General features: G+C 43.1%; 1 protein-coding gene across 1 annotated transcript in view; it reads right to left on the bottom strand.

Annotated features, from left to right (window-relative positions):
• SEC23IP (SEC23 interacting protein) overlaps positions 1-23,866 on the bottom strand; it is a 374,919-nt gene that overhangs the window by 270,338 nt on the left and 80,715 nt on the right. The window contains exons 9-10 of the mRNA XM_078643931.1: positions 20,612-20,820; positions 4,350-4,471 (exon numbers count right to left, since the gene is read on the bottom strand). Of these exons, the coding sequence (XP_078500057.1) occupies positions 4,350-4,471; positions 20,612-20,820 (331 nt within the window). The remainder of the gene's footprint in view (positions 1-4,349; positions 4,472-20,611; positions 20,821-23,866) is intronic.

Here is a 23,866-nt window from a genome sequence, read left to right as displayed (position 1 = left end):
AAATTCAGGAAGTTGTCGTCGAAAATAATTAATGAGCATGTAAAATCAGTACGCAGTATTTCTGTCAATCCTATTAGTAAAGAATGGTGAATAATACAATATTGAGCACTAAAACATGTGGTGCTAGTGATTGAATGTATTTATACACAGGTAGATTACAATATGGTGCAACTCTTTGATACATATAACAACATCGAGAAGGGTATCCATGTGATCTACTAGCAATCATAGTATTTCCTGTGTATGATTTACAACTAGTATACTTTTAAATGTAATACTGAAATTGTGGTAGTTCATATATAAAAACGCATGGTCTTTTACAGAATATGAGTATTTCCACGCTCGATTGGGTTTTTATAAAAGATTTTATGAGACTATCGAGCCCAAAAGAATTTCGAATACATAGATGGCCGCCGCACGTATGTAGGACGTCAAAATTAACATAAATAGAGGAAAGATACAATGGACGTTTTTCTCAGTCACTAACAGAATCCCCGGCTAGAGGAACACTGATCTGTATGGGGTTTCAAAGGAGCGGAGCATTTTAAAGGTGTATGGCTCGCGCATAAGAGATAGTAAAGGACTGGTAGCCAAGTCCTTTTTTAGCTGGTTTGAACTATGCGATAACCCCACATTTGTTTCCTCAAAGAGTACAGTTTATTTGTAGTGAGGGAGAAATAATAGCCTAGGACATTATAACCGAGACGTTACAAATGTATAGGTTTTAAAAGGAGATCGTCCATTTCTCTTGTCTCGGTTTCATTAATAAACATACCCTAACCGAGATATATGGCCCGGGGGCAAAATGGAACCTGGGTTCGTTTGTCTTAACTCATAGTTACACAAATGTGTAATGTAACTACTTAATAATAATTAGCAGTCATCCTGGAACTCGAACACTAAACTGTGCAGACAAGATGTAATATATAATTAAAACCGCCATTTAGTGAAAATACAATATAGGGAGCAAATTCAACAATGAAAATTAAATTGAATTAATACATGGAGTACATTGGTCCTTTGTTTCGCACTAACTGCAGGTACATAAACTTGAACCGAATAGAAAAGGGGCGGGTGTATCCCGATTACGAAAACATCAGCAAATGTTGTCATAAACTCCATAATTTATATTTCTACGGTAGAACAGGGGCTGTTAAAAAAAAGACTATATTATTTAATGGTAAATGGATGCAATCTACATAAAGTTCAAGACAGGTATATCAAAACACAGATGAAATTAATGGATTAAAATGAACTATTTTATCAACAGGTATATGACTGTCACATGAACGATTGGCCAACCAGGAGTATGTGAATCCAATAGCGTGCTGATTCAGTAAGTAACTTAGCAAAGAAATTGCCATTTATAACTAATGTATGAAATAATGGCACCATTCAAATGAATACAACTAAATTTCACCCATAGGTGGAACTTTTTCGGTTAACCACAAGCAACTGATGAGCGTTGATGGAATAAATAATTCAAATTCCATCCTTTTATCTGTGATTCCATTGTGAAGACTTAAACGGGTGAGCTATATACAATACAGTCACTCCTTATGAAAATCCTGGCTATAGGTGTCTGATTAGAATTAATTCAGCTGGACTCTAAGGCATAATTGCATTAGTATTAACTTATAAGCAAATTTAGGTTGTACTGAACCATCATGAGATTATGCCCATGCACACAATGTTTGAATTTAATTGTATGTATTTTTTATTTTTAGATATTTGGTCTGTTTTGGAAAAAGTCATGTTTTTAATAGGAGTCCTGAGGAAGGTGTCTAAGAACTTCAAGATACACCGAAACGCGTCGACATGTGGTTTTAAAACATTGTATTGTTTTGAATGATTTTTATAGATTATGTAATAGTACCTTACAACAGGTAATATTGTGCACAACAGCAGACTGGTTGTTAGTAGTGGTGCAAACTACCATAAGAAAATATCTAAATATTGTATGACAAGGGTTTTTGTATGTGAAGGGTAGAACAAGATTTGGTTGTACTTCACGTTAAAATTGTATGTTAACATACATTCTGTTTTTGTAGACTGCCAAAAGGTTCTTTGATCAATTGTGATAATAGATGAATGTGTATTCGTTTTTTTTACCATTTCTATCAATGTTTTTTATAAATGCAATTTTAATTTAATACTAATAGTGAACCAATATTGTGACTAATAAAATAAAAAAAATTGGTTCAATCTATCATGTTGTGTGACAATGTATATTTAAATACAATCTCCTGGTTCAGTGTAAACTAATTGGCATAACCTCGTAATAAGTAGTGTGACACAGAAGGGAATTTTTATTTCTCACTATTGTGATAAGACCCAGTCCCTTTTGGTCTAACCTGGGTAACTCTCTAATTTTTCTGATTCAGTGCTTTTGTGACACAACCCATTACATGCATTACAAATGTTGGTGGTTAAGGACTTGTGGAACTCTTAAGTGAAGTGATACTTAAAATGTATCAAAAGATGAGAAATGACATGGTTGTCAAGCAATTAAGAAGGAAACTGGCACCACATTCACCTCTAAAAGTATTGTGGTCGGACCTTCTATGCAGAGTGAATTCTGTGATATCACTTCAACTTGCACTACTGAAGAGAAGACAGAAGTTCCAGGACAGTTGCAATTCTTCAGTCAACACCAATAAAGTGAGTTCTTGTGCTCCCTGTAGTGATAACTATGGTCCTTGATACAAGACAATACAGAGGTGTTGCTTTGGAAGACTGCTCGCCTACTGACAGAAGTCAAACGAGAGACAGGACAATTTTTGGCACACATTGTCAACTTCAATAAGTAGTCTAGATTTGAATTTTGTACATGTCTGATTTAGCACGTCAGATTTATGCTCATATTACATATTTTTGTCACGGAAACTACAGACTTAGTTTAGGTTCCATTGGAAACCTAAGAGTGAGTCCTAAAATATCTTCCGAGTACCCCACAGTTACCACATAGTGATGCCATAGGGTCCGTAACGAGTTATAGCTGATGAAGGCTGTGTGCTGTTTGTTCATTAAAGTAACTTAAGCTTTCCAATGCTTCCTGTTGTAGCCTATTCCCAATTATTACCAGTAGTTTATAGAGCTGCATAAACCTTGGTAGGATCCAAGAAGCTTTCAAGTGAACATGATGCAAAGGATAACATGGCCACAATTTGACTGTGAATTAGAAATGGCAGTTGTGGCACAGGCAATGAAGCACCAAGTGGAAGAAAGGAGTAGGGAAAGGCACATGTGACATCTATGTGCAAAGGTATTGTTTTACTTTTAATGTTTAAGAGACATTTTCACTTATTGCTAGGAGAGACTGTAGTTCTCAAAAATGAAAAACAAGTGTGATGAAGAAGATAAGAAAGTTTTGGGCCATCAAGGCACTCAATCTTAAATAATGTAACAAAAATATATGACTGACTTTGGTGTATTTGTCTAAAGTTAATTTCAACTAACTAGCCCAGGTCGGATTGATACGATCAGACATTGCCTGCTGGTTCTCCAAGCAATCCCTAGGGAGGGCACAAGATGGGTTATAAATTTGCACTCTTAGCCCTAGTACTTGCCAGGTGCCGCATAGCTATTCACTGGGCTCGGGTGGCAACCCCAACACATGATAAAAGAAAATCAGATCTCTTGCAATGGACAGTGGCTGAGGGAGTACGTCGCCGGAACGTCCGCACAGATGAGAATGTGAAGCGAGATCTTGACCCGTTGGACATTATAATTGATTGCATAGGGATGACCCACGGTTAGGAATAAATGAACTCTGATGAGAATCATTCCTGCCCCTTGGTGGGCTCCTAGCACTGCATCACCTCCTCTCGGTCACGATTAGTGAACTGGGTGGCACATGGATGTTTTCAAGACCTGCAGCACTAAATATATAACTCAGCACTAAATATATAACTAGCTGAGACTGTGGGATCTGATTGAGGATCACGTTCTGTTATGGGTGGCATCGGACCATAGTTGATCTCCGTAGAGGATGTTTTCTGTAGGACAATAACTGGTTCCTCTCTCTCCTCCTAGGATTGATGGATATTGATGTGATTGTTTTATGTTGGTCTATGTACTCCTTCCTTCCCTTCCTGTTCCACTTTTATGCGAATATGATTTATTTCCTTGTAATAGGAATATATCGTATCTTTGAGAATGCTTATTGGAGAACTTGGCGGTTACCATCTTATGTTTTGTTTTGTATTGTTATTTAAGATCAACAAATGCTATTAAAGACACACTAAAAAAAAACGTCAACTGACTAGAGAAATATGAGGGGACCAAACATATTATTGTGAGAACATATGCACTGCAAGAAATGGTTTAACTACAACAATTCCCAATACCTGTTTCCCAGTAGGAGGATCAGAGTTTCCAAGACCATCGGCAGCATGTGGTGCAGGACAGTTTTCTGTAGCCAACCTGAAGTCCTCTTGGTTGGACAATATATCAAAAAGTATCAAAGAACCTATGGAGATAAAGGAATCTCTACTTAAAAGGTATGCCGATTATATTGACTCACTACATCCCCCAACTCAGCTCGTCTCAATTCTTAGTTAGCGAACCATTTTTACTTGGCTTTTGTCACTTTACTTCACCGTACTGAAAGGACATATCTCTGCAAACTCTTTGAGCACTACCTTCTCATCTCTCGCACTTATTGTTCAGTGCTGAAATCTGTAATTGCCATATGTTCAAAAACAAATCTTAAACCCTTCTTTCTCAGCAAAACTGTTGGCCTGTCTCTTAACTCCCTTCTTCAGCTGCTCGACAGTTGCTGTTCAATCTGATCACTCTCTACATTATACCCCACAACATACTTAACCTTCCTTAATCAGGATTCTGCAAACTCCACTCTATGTTTCTGTCCTCATCCTCCATGTCCTCTTGCCAGCATTTGACAGTCCCCAACCCACCATGACAGCCACTTCTGCCTCCTTGAATATCACTGGCAAAGCAATTAACTAGAATGTACTGGATTTCCTCCTGCAACTGCTCATTTTCAGTATCTTGTTTCTCCTGACACACTTTGCCCTTTTTAGGTCTAAGATTTTCAAATTACATGCTGCACCACCTATGTTTGGCTTTTCACACAGTTCTAAGCTGATGACATATTATTTTCTCCTTCAAACCCTACATCCATTAGTTTCTAACCAGAATCAAGGGTTTTCCACCAAACACCACTTAGGATCCTCCTGATCTTGTAATCTTCATTTTGCCCGTTTCCTGCCTTGAGGGGAGAGTGTTTATTAGAATACTCCCCCCTCAAGGCTCAAGAATATACAACCCCTGCCTATTGGAAAGGTGAGAAGGCGGTTTGAGTGGTCAGCCCCTTAACGCGCCTAACTCGAGTAATTAGGGGCACCCCTGATGCCATGAACTGATATTAGACGGATCCAGAAGAAAAGATCTAAGAAGGGTCAACAAGAACTGAAGACTTATGGTGGACTTCTGGCACCCAACCCTGACGGCACCAGTCTTGACAATTGGGACCGAGTGACTCGTCCTGCAGCTGAGCAACTATCAAGAATCCTGGTAGACTGCCAGTCCTTCGCAACCAGCATCCACCCTCCTCCCCCAGAAAGACGTACCTGTGCTCCTGAAGGTCAGATCTGTCCCCCTACCGAGTAAGAGGACATTGTGACTGACGGCACAGCACCAATACTTGAGGTACCGGACTGTTGCAGCAACCAAGGCTTGCTTAAGTCCAGTAGGGAATTTAATAGAAGGAGCAGCAGCAGAGGAACCTCTGCACTGAAGAAACCCACTTCCAGAGTGGCCTAGCTGCCCTGATTTTGCACCCTCAACTGGTGAGACCAACAATCGCGAGGGCCTTTGATGCACCGAGCCCAGCCGACTGAACTACTCTGCACCTAAGTGCCCCAGCTCAGGAACTGACTAACCGGCTGTACCCTCTTGCTTCCGTAACCCATGTGACCCAACCCCCAGCTGGGAGGTCCCGTACTTGTCCCCAAGTCCCCCTCTGCAGCCTGTTTTTAGGTGGCCCCCATTCTTTTCACTGCCATAGAGTGCAAACCTACCATCCTATTTGCATCGTATCTCTTTCCTCTATAGGATAACATCACTGGTTCAGAAATTGCACTGTGTCCATTATTAAAAACTGTAAAATGTATACAGGGATGTGGAATTCCTACAGCCCAACGCCCAGGACATATTGTTTGGGGTCAAGGGCAACAAGTTTCAATGTGTATTTTGTCCTTGGGACAAGTAGGCCCAACCCACTGCAGCACTAACCCTTTGGCTGCCAGTTTGCAGTATCACATTAAGGGTCAGGGAAGGGCACGGTCTACAGTTACGTTAATATTTGTGTGTATATGCTAATGCTGTTCAACCTTGTGTTTATGTTTCAGTAATTGAAAGCCTTTATTATTAAGGTGAGCGCTGTGAGTAAATGTAAGTTCTGACTGCACTACTGAAAGTGGTTCCAGTATAAAAATGTGCACACACGGTTTCAAAGTTTAGCAATATGATGCTATGCATTATTCCCCCAGAATGCTTTCTAATTAGATGCAAATATTTGCAGAAGCTTGAAAGCAAGATTAATGATTCTTTGCTTTCAACATAAAATGTTCCTAAAAAATGAAAGTAGGAGTTTGTTTTTGCTAAACTACTGTAAAATTTCAGGTACTGTTTTTTTGCAGCGTCATTTAGTAAAATGTGTTGATGCATGTTAGCATTTCCCAAAAATATTCCTATTGAGAAATCAGTGTAACCAGTTTTAATAAGATTATGGGAAACATACAAATAAACAAGCATTGGCAAAGCCAGTAGGTCTGAAATGGGCGGTCAGCTTTTTAGTTTCGGCAAAGCGCGACTTGTTTTGGCATTAGTTACTGTCACGGAACAAAACTAAGAGAAGAGATTAGAGAATTTTAATAAGCACAAAGGGGTCATGGTTAACGCCATACCAAATTTGGGGCCCAATTATTAAATAAAGTCTCAAAAGTGCACCCTTGTTATATGTCCTTGCATTAAGTGCAGCTATATGACTTTCGTGATATGAGCCCTGGCATAATCAGAGAGGCTATACAAGAGCTCTTATATAATGAGATTGCTGCCATAATCTGTCGCCACACTGCATGGCACCAAAGAGACAAGTGGATTTTCTTACAGGACAAGTAGATTATGAAGCAACCTGCCCCATGGACAAGTAGATATTTTAATAAATTCAACACCCCTGCTGTATAACTCGAAAAGTACTTACCTTATTCTGATGATTTTAGTATCTAAATTCTTATAAAATTATGTGTTATTTATATACATTGGAGTTGGATTTCTTTTTTGTGTGTGGTCTCATTTACAGCCTTTGTGTGTACAATAAATACTTAGCACTACCCTCCGATATGCCTAACTGCTCGCCCACACTACCACAGAAGAGAGCATTTGGGGTGTCATTTGAGCCTCTGTAATTCCTTTAGAATTTACATTGACTATTTACAGTGTACCTCTTTTTGGTCCTCCATATAAAGAGCCTGCTTCCTACAGGTAAAGTGTCCAACAACTTGATGCCAGCCAATAGCTAAAGCAGCTTTGGTATGACCAAAAGGTTACACTGATGGAGTTCCAACCAGGGCGGAAGTTAATAGTTTTGGAGCCTGTGGCACATAGGGCCCTCCAAGACAAGTGGAGTGGTCCCGACCCTATCCTTGCGGGAAAAAGTGAGGTCACCTATCTGATTGACCAAGGCATTTGCAGGAGCCCTCAAAGGCTCATCCATGTCAACCACCTGAAGTGTTTCTATGACAGGGCTGATGTGACCATGCTCATGGTCACTGGTGAGGATCAGGTAGCTGAGAGTTAACCTCTCCCTGACCTCCCCTACCACAGCCCAAAAGATGGATCAGTGGTTTGAGTTGTCTTCTCAGACACCCTCTCTGCAAAACAGTAAGAGGACTGCAGGCAATTCCTGGAGCAGTATGCTGAGCTCTTCTCTCTGATCCTTGGCCGAACCATCTGGTGTACCCATGATGTGGACACTGGACAACACACCTGTAAAAAAAAAATATAGGGACAGTCTGATCAAGGTAAAGAGAGCAACAGAGCGGAAGTTAGCAAGATGCTGGAATTGGAAGTCATTGAAGGGGAGAGGATGTAGTCTTACGGCTAGAGCAGTCGACCTCGAAGCTGGGGAATCGGGCTCCAGTCTCGGCACCGACACTCAACATCCTGTGATTCAAACCAATTAATCTCCCCATGCCTAACAAAAATGATGTCTCCATCTGCAACTAAACTGGTGCTCATGTAAAGAACTGTTACCCGATGTCTCAGGTCTAGTTCGCTCTATATAAAAAAAAACTTTATAAAAAAAAAAAACTCTTTCATGGCACAGGGCCAACCAAGTTGTGTTAGCCCCAAGACCTCATTCCTAGGATGGAAAACCAAACCTGAGGATTTGTGTGGACTATAGGGTCTCAATGCAGTAACCAAGACAGATACACACCCAATTCCTAGAGCTGTTGAGCTAACTGACAGGTTGGCGCAGCCACATTTCTCAGTGCCTTTTATTTGACATCAGAGTACTGGGAGATTGGTCTGAGTCCAGAAGCAAAAGAGAAGTCGGTATTCTCTGGCCCAGATGGGCATTATAAGTTCACTGTTATGCCATTTGGATTAAGGAATGCCTCTGACACCTTCCAAAGGTTGGTGAATAAAATCCTTGCTGGGTTGAAGAGTTTTAGTGAAGAATATCTGTACAATATTGCTGTCTATAGTTCCACTTGACAGGATGACATGATTCACCTTGGGAATGTCCCGAAGGCTCTGCAAGCTGCAGGACTCACTATCAAGGAAAGCAAGAGCCAGATACGATAGGGCAGTGGTTCCCAAACTGGGGTCCCTGCAGCCCTAGGGGTCCGTGACACATTCCCAGGGGATCCCTAGGCAGCAGTTTTAAAAGCACTGCAAAGTTCCTTGTATAATCAGCAGTTTTCAAAGCAACAATAAAAGCGTCAAGATAATTCCAGTGATTAATGTACCTGCTGGAGAGAGAGAGAGAGATGGGAGGTTTGTATACTGGCAGCTTTGATTCCTAAGGAAGCGGGGAGGTTTAATATGCCTGCTGCAAAGAACAAGTACCATGCATTTAAAAAAACAATATTTTATGTGCATAGCTCAGTGGGTTACAGATTTTGTCACAGAGCTTCTGTTGTTACTGTGCAATGCATAAGTTACAATCATAAATTAGCACAGTGAGCTATAAACTGCTATCAAAGAGCTGCATTCAAACTGCATGGTACAAGGTAGTAAGTTATGTTTTCTCTCAGTCTTTCATTTCCTGATGCTGCTAATAAAGGTTAATTTGGGTAGAAATAAATTCTAATTATTAACGTCAGTGCTAACCACCGTTATGTTCTGAATACTGAATTTGTGCTTCTCCAGACCAAGCAATCTTAAAAAAAAATGCCTACAGGTATAGAGGACATGGAGAAGGTGACCACCGCGTTGTTGTGCGCTCAGAGCGAATTATTGATTGGCGCTGCGCTGTGGTTCGCGCCTCGCATTTTTTAAAACAACCTTTCTTGTATTTTCGTTATCTTGTGTTTCATTCTGCCCTGTTTTTATTCCCGCTATTGCCGCGACCCCCCCTGGCCCTTACCGCACAATAATACAAATTACAGCACCGCTACTTAGCGGGTCCGGGCTCCTGGGTTATTGAGTCACGTGACTACGACGTGACGACGCCATCTTGGGAAGGCTGGTTCCTTCCTTGCTGGGGGTTAGCGCGCTAGCGCTTGTTACCGCCATTCACCTATTTAAGGTGAGCTTAAACTCGGGGTCAGCCTGGAGAAGGTGACCACCGCGTTGTTGTGCGCTCAGAGCGAATTATTGATCGGCGCTGCGCTGTGGTTCGCGCCTCGTATTTTTTAAAACAACCTTTCTTGTATTTTCGTTATCTTGTGTTTCATTCTGCCCTGTTTTTATTCCCGCTATTGCCGCGACCCCCCCTGGCCCTTACCGCACAATAATACAAATTACAGCACCGCTACTTAGCGGGTCCGGGCTCCTGGGTTATTGAGTCACGTGACTACGACGTGACGACGCCATCTTGGGAAGGCTGGTTCCTTCCTTGCTGGGGGTTAGCGCGCTAGCGCTTGTTACCGCCATTCACCTATTTAAGGTGAGCTTAAACTCGGGGTCAGCCTGGAGAAGGTGACCACCGCGTTGTTGTGCGCTCAGAGCGAATTATTGATCGGCGCTGCGCTGTGGTTCGCGCCTCGCATTTTTTAAAACAACCTTTCTTGTATTTTCGTTATCTTGTGTTTCATTCTGCCCTGTTTTTATTCCCGCTATTGCCGCGACCCCCCCTGGCCCTTACCGCACAATAATACAAATTACAGCACCGCTACTTAGCGGGTCCGGGCTCCTGGGTTATTGAGTCACGTGACTACGACGTGACGACGCCATCTTGGGAAGGCTGGTTCCTTCCTTGCTGGGGGTTAGCGCGCTAGCGCTTGTTACCGCCATTCACCTACTTAATGCTCGCTAGGAGCGCAGCGGTCCAGCGCAGCGGTCGCGCCTTCGCTACGCCTGAGTCTCGCCAGAGTCCTGCCCGTCTGCGCCCGTCAGCGCTAAGGCAGGGCTAGGGCAGGGGACTCTGGCTTTCTCAGGATGATATCCTCTGAGACCCTGCGATTATTGCAACATCAGGTATGTGACTGCGGCCACGGTTCTATGGATCCTCTTAGTGGACCTTTTCAATGCCCCACATGCTCTTTTAAACTTCCTATGCCCCTGCTTATCAAGAGTCTTCAGTCGAGGTCCTCATCGGACAACCAATCTGCTGAGATTGTAGGCGCGGTTAGTCAATCGGTTCTTAAAGTTATGCATTTGAATGTTAGATCATTGTCATGTCACTCTCAAGAGGTACATTCTCTGATTATTGATGATAATCCGGATATCTTTTTCTTTACGGAAACTTGGCTACATGATCAGTCTATGGCGGTCATTAACCTAGCCCTCCCTGTGGGTTACACTCTGCACTCTCTTTCGCGCAAGGCTAGAGGTGGAGGTATTGCAGTTGCGGTAAAAACTTGCTACCCCTGCATTTGGAAACCTATCACCATAGCCGGTTGCGAAAGTGCTCTTTTTAACATCTCAGTGAATTCCCATTTTACCTTTTCGGGATTATTAATTTATAGGCCTCCTGGTCCGGACGCTGCTTTTCGTCAAAACCTTCCGGAGGTGATCTCCTCCTTAGCCTTAAAAACTGCCAACTTTACCATTATTGGCGATCTGAACATGCATATGGATATTCCACTCTCTAACTCGGTCCATAGCTTGTTAGCTGATCTGGAAGCGTTCCAACTGATTCAAATGGTCCAATCACCAACTCATACTGGCGGCCATCTACTAGATCCTGTTTTGACGAATCTTGCTACGAATATCTCAGTGTTCCATCCCAGACCTATGGCATGGACTGACCACTATCTGATTGAGTTTACTATCACAATTACCTTTTCTCCTCCCAAAAACAACTCCCCAGCCACTTTTAGACGCCCTTGGAGAAACCTAAATTTAGAGCATTTCCATCAGTTACTGATGAAATTTCATCCTCTACCTCCTATTGAAGTTTCTCGTGGCTACGACAGCTTCTGTGAGTGGTTAAATCACTCATTAGATTTGCTTATTCCGGCTAAGTGGAGTAAGACAAGATCTAGTCCTTCCAGCCCCTGGTACGATGAATCCCTAAAGAAACTTAAAGTCTCTTGCAAAAAAGCTGAGCGCGCGTGGCGCAAGACGTATGATACTGACCTCAAGGCAGCCTATAGGGCTTGCACTAGAGTGTATCACCGGGCCATATGCGCGGCTAGGGCTGCTTTTTACTCCCAAGAGATAAAGAACAGCACAAACCCTACTAAGGTCATCTTCAGGGTGTGTAAGGACCTCACTAGCAAAAGGATTGATACCGCTGCTCTTCAACCTTCTATGACACATTGTGAGGATTTAGCCTAGTTTTTTGTCGAAAGGGTGGAGGCTATCTATAGATCATTTTCTCAACTCCACACTGTGGAGGAAAGTTTTACATCATTGGTTCATAAACCATTATTGATCATTCCAAATCCGACTCTAGATGAGTTTCTAGCCTTGACGACAAAAGTTAAATCTGGCTCCCCGGACGACCCCATGAGACCCATTCAATTCAGGGAATCTGCTGAATGCTGTTATCCTGTTTTACATGACCTTATTAATTTGTCCTTCAGTACGGGCAGTGTTCCTGAGGCGTGGAAACTGGCGACGGTTATTCCAATCCTTAAAAAACCCGCCCTTGATCCTACCAAGCCTGAACACTATCGCCCCATTTCTCTTCTTCCCTGGCCAGCCAAATTAGCAGAAGCACATGCTAATGCTATTTTATCATCTCACCTGCAGGAAGTGAATATATTGGATAAATCCCAAAATGGGTTTCGTGCAGGTCATAGCACTGAAACTGCCCTTTTGGCTGTGGTGGAGCACATCAGGAATCTGTTGGGCCTGGGATTAGACGGCGGCACTGATCCTTTTGGATCTCAGTGCCGCCTTCGATACGGTGTCTCACCAGATTCTTCTACATCGGCTGATGGAGGCAGGAGTTGGAGAGGTGGCACTCGAGTGGTTTCGCTCCTTTCTTAAGGATCGAGCCTTCAAGGTTTCCACACCTCCTTTTGTTTCTGCTTCTCGCTCCATACTTCAGGGTGTTCCCCAGGGATCGGCCCTTAGCCCTACCTTGTTTAACCTATATGTTCAGCCATTAGCGGAGGTAGCCCATAATTTTGGTCTCTCCTTGGTGTCATACGCCGATGACACGCAGCTGGCGGTGGCACTCAATGGCGATTCCAACATGGATGCCCCCACTTTCCAGTCAGCTTTAAAAGCTGTGGCAGGCTGGATGGCGAACAATCGGCTCCAACTGAATGCCTCTAAGACTGAGGTCATTATCTTTGGTAGGGAAAGTGGATTATGGGGAGACCAGTGGTAGCCTTCTGATCTTGGCCCCGTTCCTTCTCCCGTGACTGAGGTTAGAAATCTCGGGGTGTAGGTCGACAATAAGCTCTCTTTTACCTCCCACACTAAACGTGTGGCTGGCACTTGTTTTGGTACCCTGCAGTGTCTCCGACCAATTTTTAAGTTCTTCGATGCGGAGACCAGACAGATTATTGTCCAAGCTCTAGTTCTTACTAGGCTGGACTATGCCAGTTCCTTGTTTTTGGGCTTAAACCAGGCAGAGCTATCTCGTCTTCAGAGAGTCCAGAACGCGGCAGCTAGGATGCTTGTCGGCCTCCCGAAGTTTGTTTCGGCTCGTCGGACTATCCAAGATCTTCATTGGTTGCCGATGGGGCAGAGAATTAAGTTTAAAGCTCTTTGCTTAACTTTCAAAATTCTCAAATCAGCTTCTCCTCCTATTCTTGCACAGACTATTCAGCACTATGTTCCAGCCAGAGCTCTTCGCTCCGCCGGATCCAATCTTGCCATTGTGCCACGTTTTAAAAAATCTAGAATGGGCGGACGCTCCTTCTCAGTGTTGGCAGCAGCACTTTGGAATTCTCTGCCAGCCTCTCTTCGCTCCATTCCTGACTTGCTCCCTTTCAGGAGGGCACTTAAAACTTTTCTTTTTACCACAATTTAGGCCCATTTCTTTTGCACTTTCTGACGTGTTGTGTTATTAAGTCTCCAAAGCGCCGGGACGCCTCTTTTCTGTGGCATCCGTGCGCTATATAAAAAAAAAAAATAACATAATAACAAAATTAATATATCCCACACCTTGAAGTCCCCTTTGCCTTATGTAGCATTTTCTATACACTGATTTACGCATGTATGATTCATTGTCTCTGCCATACAAATGCAATACATGTGACAGAGGAGCTATGGAGAGTTAAGAGGCACTGTTGGAGGGTGATAGTGAAGGAATCATTGAGGAGCCCCAACAAAAGATAGTTTTATCCTCCTACACAGTGAGGTAATCATTTACTATGCTTTAAAAGCGAATACAATTCTCAATATATAATGACAAATTTATGTGAAATGCACCATGTTTTCCAAATTTTAATGGGGGGGGAGCGAAGGAACAGCCCCCCAAAGCTCCCTTTGTAGTGGTCAGGCTCACTCACTACACTTGGTGCGCACAGAGGGACTGTTCTGACAACATTTGCCAGGGCTGCCTTGGGTAACCAGTACAGCCCTGGCAGAAGCAGGAGCCTCATACCACAAAATAAAAGCAATCATTGAAAAGTTAGTCGCCGAGGTGCAGGCCCAACCTTCCCATTAAAATCTTTAGATTTTTGCAAATGTTTTCAATATAAAATAATCAAATCTTTAGCTATTAGAGTATTTGTGTGGTATGCACTGGTTTGTGTATTTTTCACGGACTTCTGTTTTAATGTTTGAAATTTAAATAGTACAAATTGCTTGGGGGTCCCTGGATTCCAGTAGTAACTTAATGGGGGTACTCAGGAGTCAAAAGTTTGGGAACCACTGGGGTAAGGCACTGTTTTATAGTTTGGCCACCTTGTAGGTAGAAGCCAAGTTTAACCTTTACATCCCAAGATTCAGACAATTCTGGACTGGGAAGCTCCAACAACCCAGACCCACATCAGGGTATTCCTAGGCTTGACTGAATACTTCATGAGGTTTGTGAAGGGGCATGGCACCATTGTGGCACCCATCACAGAACTTACCTCAAGGAAGATGCCAAAGAAAATAAACTGGACAGTGAGCTGTCAAAATACTTTGACACCCTAAAAGAAGCAATCTGTTCAGCACCTATTCTTAAACCTCCAGATTATTCACAGCAGTTCATAGTGCAGGCTGATGCCTCCGAACATGGGATTGGAGCTTTCCTATCCCAGACCAATGATGATGGCCATGACCAGCCTGGTGCTTTCATTAGCAGGAGGTTACTCCCAAGAGAGCTGAGTTGGAGAGCCATTGAGAGAGAAGCCTTTGCTGTGTTTTGGTCTCTGAAGAAGTTAAGCCCATAGCTGTTTGGTACTCAGGTCATTGTCCAAACCGACCACAGGCCTCTCAGATGGCTGATGCAAAAGAAAGTTGAAAACTCCAAACTGTTGAGGTGGTCCATCTCCATATACGGTATGGGCTTTACAGTGGAGCACAGATCTGGGACTGACCATGCCAATGCAGATGGACTTTCCAGGTTTTTCGACTTAGATGATGAAGACTCTCCTGGGAAAGCTTAGTCTCATTCTCTTTTGTTTGGGGAAGGGGTTCTGTAGTAAAGTGCCCTTATTGACATGGTCACCCCCACTTTTTACCTAGTATTTGATGCAACAGAAGTGCACTGAGGCCCCCGGTGCCAGATCGTTCCCCTCAAACTGAAAAAGTGTTACCCCAACCAGCCAACCCCCCGGCCCCTTTAAGACCTAGCAAATGGTAACCCAGGTACCTAGGGCAGGGATGCTATAGAGGATCCCTAAGGGTTGCAGCATATATTATGCCATCCTAAGGTACCCCTAAGCACACTCATGACATGATGCAGAGAAAAGTGAAGACACAACAAGGTGCACCTCCTGTGCGCCATGCTTGCAGATATTGCAAGTAATACAAGTAAGTCGCCCCTACAGCAGGCCTGACATCTCTAAGCCACAGTCCTTACATTGCATGCGAGGACATATCTGCATGAGCAGATGTGCCACTGTGATGTCCATGGTGATTCTTGGACATTGCCCATGAGCAGGGAAGCCATCTTGAGTATATGTACTGGGCACTGGTGATTACGAGTTCCCCAGCTACATGATGGCTTCACTGAAACTAAAGATGTTTGGTATCAAACATAACATATATTAATAAGCCCACACTGATTCCAGTGAAGGATTTATTAATACATGCACCGAGAGGGTTCCTTAGAGGTGCCCCCTGAAAACTTACCAACCTCTTGTGTACTGGCTGACTGGTATAGACCAGCCTGCCACCACAGACAGGTTTCTGAACCCCGCAGGTGAGAGCCTAAACTCTGAGGGCTGAAACAATGCCTGCTCTAGCCGGAGATGCTGTCACCTGCTCCAAGCAGGATGGCCAAGTAATGAGCATATCAAGGCAGGGGGCTTCAAAAGCTTCTGCCACCTTTGATTTACCACCCCGGCTTCAGCCAGTCAGGAGGCGTAACATTTATAAGACTAATTCCACCCTTAAAGTGGGCCACCTGAAATGTGAACCTGAAAACTAGAATTTCACCATCTTGGTTTTTGGTAGAATTAGGGTTAAGCCTATCACACAGGAAGTGGTCATATAGAGGGTGTAGTCACCCTAATAAGTAGCCCATTGGCTACTACCTGTCACTCCACTTAACGTCCCTTGAGCATTTAGGGGCACCCCTGAAGCAAGAACTTAGATTTGATGGACCCAGAAGGAGAGGACAAAGGAGTGCCGCAAGAGAACAAGAACTGAAGACTTGCTGTGGACTTTTGGCACCAAACCCTGCCTGCAGGGTTTGACAAACAGTATTGAAAATCGTGATCAAGTGACTCGTCCTTCAGCTGAGCAACCACCAAGAACCCCAGTAGACTGACAACCCTATGCAAATTGCCAGCAATCTCCCTTGGAGTACATGAGCTACTCCCCTGCAGTCCACAGGCACCGAAGAAGCAGAGTTCGGTTTACTGTGTTCCCGCTCTCCGGCCAGCCCGACTCAGCAGCCCCCCAGGAAGAGGCACCTGTGCTTCAGAAGGGCAGATCTGTCCACTCACTAAGTGAGAGGACACCAGGACCACACAGCCCCAATACCCCAGGTATCAGATCCCTTGCAGCAACTGTGTCATTTATTGCCTCTATAAGTACAGCAAATGATTAGCACTACCCTCTCATAAGCCTAAATTGCTTGCCCACACTACCACAAAAGAGAGCATTTAGTTTTATAATTCTCTGTAAACCAACATAGGTTGCCTGGACTCTCTACACAGTGTACCTCATTTTGGTCCACTATATAGAGAGAGCAAGCTTCCTACATGCTACATTTTTACTTTTATTCACATACTATACATTTAATTGCATATTATATTAAGGACCACATGGAATTTTGAACTGAGCAACCAAAATTATGAACACTGGTGGAAATTCCAGTTTTGAGGAATATGTTCAAGAAGCCTGATCAAATATAAAGGTTTTAACGAGTTCTCTTAAACAAAAGTAGCATTAGTCAAACCACTCAATCGCACTTGACTTGCATTTGGTCATATGAACCAATTGACCATTGTCTCATATTCTTCTTCTTAGGACAGATTAATGAACTGACAGTACTTTAAACATAAGAAGGAATTAACTAATTGCTTGAGTCATGTTCTGCTACTGTATTTTTCTATAAATATTGCGATTGCTAAAGATATGTTGTAATACATACCAGTTGGTGCTCCTCGCTCAGGTATAAATTTATGGGAGTCGCTTATTCTGTGCTTCTTTACACTGGTATTTAGGATTAGATATAGAGTCAGCCTTAGGAGAAATTGGACTATATGAAAACATGAATGATGTCCAAACTGTGACTATTGCAAGCTTTGCTGTCTGTTCCTTTTGCATAAAACACTCTTTTACAATATACTAATTTTTCTTTGGTTCCACTGTTTTGATGATCTTTAGGTTTTGTCATTGTTTTAGTGCACTGCCTACTTTACTCAAACCTGGAGCAATAAAGGACCTATGAATCATACATTATGCCCTGATGCAGCAATGTCATGCCAATTGCGAAAAAAAGGTGTTGGCATTTAATACAAAGGAATCTAATTCATGAATCACTAATGAAATAGAATGCACAAAAACTGATGAGCTGAAAACATTTGACAGTATTTCATACAATGGAATTGATTGTTCGGAATCATCTTTTAAACAGAGGATTGGGGTGCACCTATAAAATCTTTATCTTTAGGGCTATGGGATGTTTGGGCAGTTTATCCCTCCTCATGATAGCACTTCTACACTGGTCTATAAAACGTCTGCCCTTCTTTGTTATTAAGTGACTCATTAAAAAAATTCTTTAAGCACTTCCTTATATAACACAACGCAATATGTATTTGCAAAGCGTACATTCATCCCGTGGGATCTCCTGCCATTATTGATAAATAACAGGAGTTTATTGCTATCCAAGTCAATTTGACAAAGAACTTCAACCTCAAAACAATGAAAGGCTCAGAAAATCTGCTAGGGTTCATGCTTAGAACAAAGTGTCAAACAAAGATACTTGCAGAGAATGCATGACTCGCAGGACTGAAACTTCACCATTGTGTACAATGTCCTTTTGAAACCAGTGACACTGCTCATCAAATGTCATGCTGGAAACTAAAGTACATTTTTATATTTATAAATTCCAAAATAGGGGTGACTGTGCTGAGAGTTCAAACATCCCAACTCAATGCATACCGGGGGTAACAGTAATCCACACAAAGAATAATGGAGTGCCAAGCCCCGCCAAAAAAGAGTCCTTAGAGTGGCGCTCATACGGTAACAGCACCCCATAGAGTACGTCAGTCCGGGCAACTTATGAGGAAGGTACATAAGCACACACTGAAAAATGTTTCTGTAAATTCTTTTATAAGTAAATACACTTAGTCAAAGGATCAAGTTGCTCTAACTCATCTGTTTATTCATCATAAACATATGTGCATGACATGAAAAGCTTTCTCTATAGAAGCAGCTGACACATGTTTTGTCCGCAGGACTTTTTCAAGGCTAAGGAAAGAACCCAGTTATGTAAAAGGTTAAAAACAGTACGTCTGCTAATCTCCGTAATTTCTTCAAAATCCAGGCCTGGGTAAACCAAGAGTAAACCAAGTACAAAGGAACTTAGTCACAAAGAACAGTCAATGAAGCAGCCCCACCGAGTATGTCACATATGAGTTGCTATATGACTCGTAAGTTCCATAAACCATATGACCAGCTGGATCATGATAAGCCCGGGATCCGTAGTAGTCAGAAATGCCAAATCGGATTTGCAGACAAAACACGCGTCACCTGCATCTATGGAGAAAGCTTTTCATGTCATGCACATATGTTTGTGACAAATAAGCAGATGAATTAGAGCAGCTAGATCCTGTGACTATGTGTACTCACTTATCAAAGAATTTACTGATACATTTTTCGGTGTGTGCTTTGGTACTTTCCGCATAGATTTTTATATTATATAAGAGAGACATGGCAGCAGAACTTTCCAAGAGGGTTTGCTACAGCACGGATTCCTACAGTTTACCTTAAAAAGGGCATTTGGTCAAGTCAGTCTCAGCCAGTTCTCTATGTAGACCTTGGAAAACTTACTTCGGGCTAAAAGATAACTCTTTGCCTCAGCCGTATAACATAATATCTGAAAGATAGCCTATTCCATAAAGCTTTAAAATGATCACAAATAAGTTCCTCATTACAAGCACCCGGGTAATCCAGGTGGGGCTGGTAAAAACCGCGAGTGGGAATGATTCACCCAGGCACTTTGCCTACTGAAAGGTTAAGTTTACGGGTTAAATACCACGGGAAAATGTGGAATAAGTGTTATGGGCATTAGGTGCTACATTCCCAATACCAGCCATAATGATCCATCCCAGGAGGAGCTCTTGTCGGCAAACTTGATTGTCCAGCATTACCCTACCCCAAAATTACTCATGTCTGGGTTATTGGTAAATGAGGAGCTAAACATCAGGCAGTTTACAGCTTTACTCATAATTGGCACTTCTATTGCTTCTGAGTGGATTCACCAAATGGGATCATTTAGGGCCTCCTAAAATCATAAAAATGTTTCAAGCCCTGCATGTCTAGTGACTTGAATAATCTACTTGATCCAACTATAATGCACATGACCCATAAACTGGTCTCAGATTGTCTGGCTCAATGCAAATATCTGTTTTCAGCAAATATGTATAATTTACACATCAACAAGTACAGTGTTCTGATCCTATTAAAATCTTTGTATCCATCAACCTTCAAATTACAAAAAATGTGCTGTCCCACATGCCGATATATTCTGATCTAGTTGTACAGTTCATCTAAAATATATTTAGAGGTTCAGTGTTACAAAAAAACGGACATCCCTACAGCCTTTCATTTCACACTCCCTGTACGCCAGCAGGATTGCCAGGTAGTTCACTTTACAAAATCCTCTACTTTGAAGTCACAGAAAGAAAAGTAAGCACCAATCTCCAGGATAAATTAAGCAGCAATTTGTAAGAAAACATTTGTTGATATTTGACCATGGTCTTTGAATGCACAGCAAATGTGAGAAGATAAAAACAATATTTAAAGTAATTTCTACTGTTTGTTCACTTTCTGAATGAACAGAAAACCTATTCTTTGCCAGGTCGAACCACTGCCGGAATGTGTCAGTAAGCCGCAAAATAGCTTGCGCTGATAAAATATGATTTGCCATAGCAAGTGGGGCAGTTGATTTTTCAAGGCCTGGAATATGTACTTTCAGTTGCCAGCAGCACAGTAATTTTTCACACAGATAAGAATAAAAAGGCCATCATAGTGGGAATTTTGAAAATGAAAGGGATGAGTTAACGTAAACGCATCTTCACACAAACCCATCTTATAGTGTCACCATAGTGCATACATGGCTCTTGAAAGTGTGCTCTTACCCAACCTCACTGGTGAAGTGATCATACGTAACCCTGAAGTTACTCACCGAGACTGTGGCCGGCAACCGAGGATGATCCTTTGAAGTCTGGGTTGCGGCTCATGAAGAGCTCATACAGCCGGTTCATCTCCAATCCCACTCTATCCACAATTGTTTGACAGTAGGTAGGGCTATTGTAGAACAGGATGTCCAGCAGTGTTTCATTGGTGAAGTGCCGAAGACGACCAATGCTTGGCAGGGAGATTTTCTTTATACTCCTGGTGATGCAGAACATGACAGAATTAATCTGAAACACTGGAACAGCACTACATTACTTCCAGGAGGGCACTTCAAGTCCTAACAGGCTGTGTATGCCAACTTTTTTTTACCACTTCAAGAACCAGTCAAAAGGAGGACTGAGAAAGCATAAATCATTATAATGGTATATTTATCTTACAAACACACATGTATTTGAAATCTCAAGTAACAAACAGATTTCCTAGAAAGACAAGAAAGATAAGAGCAGTGAGCACTAGGCTTCAGACAAGCAGGGAACCCTGGCCAAATGTCAAACTTCTTCTGCAAGGCAGATCGAAGTAATAATGCAATGCATGTAGAATGTGATAGAGTAGCCCACATAGCCATTATACAAATGCCTTTCAAATGCTCCTGTCCGAAAACTATACTTACACCAACTTAGCTCACCTGAAGAGCCATACAATTAATTCAAAGTCAACTAAGAAATGATGGTCTGACCTTTTTCATGGTCCTGAGGAGTATTCTTGATTGATACGGTTTCTCTCAAACATGGCAAAGCGTAGGGTTTTTTTTGTCTACAACTGGGTAAGAAAGACTAACTTTGTGTACTTGAATTTATTATAGACCCTTGGTTCAGCAGCTATGGCTTGTTGGAAGAGGTAGTACCCCGGTTGTAATAGACTAAACAGATTTTACTGAGATGGGTGCAGATAAAATGTTCCTTCCTCCAACTGTTATGTCATTGGCATCAGTCTTCCAAAAGCCTGGTAAGTAAGTGTGAGAAAGTGTTCTTTCTGCATGGTTGGCCCCACTTTTTGCTGAACTGCTGATGTACTTTGACTGAGTGTGCCCTGGGCTCCTGCTAATCAGGTACCCAGGGCTATGTTCTTTCCCTAAAACTGAGCTGAAGACCAAACCCAATTGGCACTCTCTGGCCACAGGTCAGCCCCTGGTAAATGGTACCCCAGGTACCCAGGGCACTGTGACCAGGGAAGGCCTCTAAGGGCTGCAGCACTTATTGTGCCACCTGTAGAGGTCCAGTACCTTCACACTCACACACTGCCTTTGCAGGCGCGTGTTTTGGTACAGAACAAAGTGAAGAGTCAACATGGCACACATCCCTGTGTGCCATGCCTACAACCCACTGCCCTGGCATAGATCAGTCACCCCTCTAGCTGCGTGCACTATTACAGTGGTGAGGGTACAGGTGCATGAGCCCTGTACCCCTACAGTGTCTAAGTCCATTCTTAGACATTTTGGAAGTACAATGCTGCCATTAAGAGTGTATGGTGCAGGCACTTGCGTCCCCCAGAGAGGCTGCAATACCATCAAGACTTAGATTAGTGGAATTGAAAATTCTACACCGCACGTACTATACCAGGACACGATTACATACAATACACCATATAGATACGCCGCTTTGCCTTAAGCAATGTGGAGAAACAGGTACATTTTACCACACTATGTGGCTATGCCCAGCGATAGCGCGCTACTGGATGGCGGTGATCCGTACGCTCTTCCAGGTCAAGAGTATCACGATTCTTCCAGACCCGAGGAGCTGTCTCCTCAAAATCTGGGAATCCACAGATTTAAACACGGTTGCTCAGGTCTGGGTAACTCTAGGTATGACAGTAGCAAAACAAAACATTGCACAATGTTGGGTATCCAGACTGAGCCCTACTCTTAATCAATGGTGCAAAGATATGGACAAGGCGATGATGGCGGAATAGTCCTTGTATGTTCACGGAGGGTGCCCCAAAAAAAGGACAAAGGTTTGGGGAGGCTGGAACACTTATCAGGACAATATATGTGAGCCCCCCCCCCCCATTAGATGAGTCAGAGTCGGATACTAGTGAATGACCACACTGTACTATATGATGTTTATTGATAGCACTTTGAGGGCTCACTTGGACACACTGGTTTTGGCTGATGAGTCTCTAATATGGAAAACAATAGAATTAATCTATGTACAAAAATCCATTTATGTCTGTACACCATTTGAAATATACTGTCAATGTAACACTAAGCGAAATGTTAATAAAAACTGTTTTTAAAAAAAACTAAAAAAAGAGTGTATACTGCTGGGAGTTTGTCATTACGAACTCCACAGTACCATAATGGCTGCACTGAAAACTGAGAAGTGTGGTATCAAACTTCTCAGCACATTAAACCCACACTGATGCAATTGTGGGATTTATTGAAAAATGCACACAGAGGCCATCTTAGAGATGCCCCCTGAAAAACGACCTCCCACTTGTGTCCAGGCTGAGTGGCTGCTTTCAGCTGCCACCACCAGACATGTCTGTGGATTCCTGGGCCTCTTGGGGCCCTGAAACAATGCACATGTTGGGAAGAGGTGCTAGGCTTCCTCCCCCAGGATGGGCAGGGTCCACGAAGGAGAAGCCTCATAGGCCTGCCGCCTTTTTGAGGTTCTCCACGCCTGTTGCTGTAACACCCCTAAATCTAGTATTTAGGGGCACCCCAGAACCTTGTCTCCTCAGACAAGAAAAAACTACAAGTAGAAGAAGAAGAATAAGGACCGAACATCCATGACGAAGCTAAGAAGAGGAGGACGCCCACTGTCTTGGCCCCAGCCCAGTCCTACCGGCCTGTCCCCTTCTTGATCCTGCAGAAGCGAAACTCTGGTGTGTCCTGCAGCCAACAACCTCAAGAACCCGGAGGACCTGCCCTGCCTTCTAAGCAAAAGACTTTGTCTCCCGTGAACACTGGATTTGTTCACCCACAGACTCCAGCTCTTGCAAAATCCACAAGGCTGCACCACTCTGCACCCGGCTCCCACGGCCCAAGTTCGAATAGCTCAACACCACGAGGTCTCCCCGGCGATCCTGACCCGAGATTCAGAGATCCCTGACCTGCCTCAAATCTGCAGCTGACGCTTGCAGCCTAAATTCGGAAGGTCCCCCCAACCGCCACCAGGAGCAGGTAAGAAGATCCGATCCTAAAATACAGCCCTGCACTTGCCGCCCCACTGCCTTGTGTGGCCCATCCGACGGTGTCTAACCAACACCCAGCATCCCAACTTACCTCTCCAATTGGTGGTCGCAC

The sequence above is a fragment of the Lissotriton helveticus genome, chromosome 5_1 (assembly GCF_964261635.1).
Source record: "Lissotriton helveticus chromosome 5_1, aLisHel1.1, whole genome shotgun sequence".
In the NCBI taxonomy this organism is placed as follows: Eukaryota; Metazoa; Chordata; class Amphibia; order Caudata; family Salamandridae; genus Lissotriton; species Lissotriton helveticus.
Note: the sequence above shows the minus strand (reverse complement) of the source record. Positions and strands in the feature narration are given on the sequence as shown.